Source organism: Propithecus coquereli, unplaced genomic scaffold (assembly GCF_000956105.1).
Source record: "Propithecus coquereli isolate 6110/MARCELLA unplaced genomic scaffold, Pcoq_1.0 Scaffold380, whole genome shotgun sequence".
NCBI classification, from domain to species: domain Eukaryota; kingdom Metazoa; phylum Chordata; class Mammalia; order Primates; family Indriidae; genus Propithecus; species Propithecus coquereli.
Genome location: NW_012149508.1, coordinates 684,444 through 685,677, shown reverse-complemented (window position 1 = coordinate 685,677; position 1,234 = coordinate 684,444). Strand labels below are relative to the sequence as shown.

The 1,234-nt window shown below is 37.0% G+C and overlaps 1 protein-coding gene across 1 annotated transcript in view; it reads left to right on the top strand.

The window, feature by feature from the left end:
• The first annotated feature begins 1,091 nt into the window (after positions 1-1,091).
• CLEC12A (C-type lectin domain family 12, member A) overlaps positions 1,092-1,234 on the top strand; it is a 45,730-nt gene continuing 45,587 nt past the window's right edge. Inside the window, exon 1 of the mRNA XM_012652148.1 lies at positions 1,092-1,134. Coding sequence (XP_012507602.1) covers positions 1,092-1,134 — 43 coding nt within the window. The remainder of the gene's footprint in view (positions 1,135-1,234) is intronic.

Here is a 1,234-nt window from a genome sequence, read left to right as displayed (position 1 = left end):
GTACAGTATCCCTGGACACTATTGTCCTGAAGTTGTAGGTACACTTGCGCTAATAGAAAGAATAGACAAAGAGCCAACGCTGGGAGAATCCTTCCCTACAGAACTAGGATACGGCTACACAGTTGTTTTCCCAAAGAATGTACCTCCAGGGAGGCAGCCTTTTCCAGCAATAACTTCCACTGCCTCAGTTAGTTGCCACCAGCCTTGTTCTCTCAGGCCTGAAGGTAGTAATAATGACTCCCACAGTAGTTAGCCCTGGAAGAGTTCACTATTCCCCATTGGTTTCCTTTGATCTTATCCACATCTTGAAAATTGTCCCATTTTTTTATTCTCTTCAAACCCCTCTTATACTGTATATCCTTTTTTTCATTTTGGATCCCAACTGTGAGTTTCTTTTTGTACTTGAGTTTATCATCGTGACCTCTTAACTCTTAAATTATGACTCTGAAGGTACGTGTCTTAGAATTTTTGTCACCATTTTGTCACCACTTCACTTCTATTTCTTTCCTTTGTTTCCATTGTACCAACCCACAAAAATATAAGTAATTTATCTTTTATGTCTAATATTGGAAGACATTTGGAGTTATGTCTGAAGATCATCTCTTAGTATTTGACTAGAATCGAGACTGATAACAGGCTGTGAAGGACACTACCAGTAAATAATCCCAGATCTCAGCTTATTCATGTGGAAATAACCATTTTAGCTAGCATTAAACCAAATACTTTGTATGGAGTTTTGGTTATTTAAATATTTTCGTCAAGTAAGAACACACTGTAAACTAGATTTTTAATTTTTCACTTGCTGCCCCTGCCAATTCATTGCATACTCTGCTCTCCATAGAGATGACAACTTTCCATGTGAAACAACAGAACGATATAACACAGAACAGGCTGTGCCTGTGTGGTAGCTGGCTCCCACTCTCCCCCAAACAGAGAGATACTTTAACTCATTCATACTTTATTCTTCCACTGTATATTTAGTTAGGTCCTATGTTGGAAACTGGGGCACTAAGCTAGATTATTTATATTTCTGTTACCTTTTATATATTATTAAATGCTTATTTTTTTCTCTTAGAATATGGAGATTGACCATGTCGAGAGAGAGAGAAAGAAGAAAGGAAAGAAGAAGGGAAGGTAGGAAGGAATCATATATATAAGAGCACTATGAGATACAAAATAAAAAGTAAAAGCCTCTGTCTCTCATCTTGTTTTGCTATCCCATTGAAAATAAAAT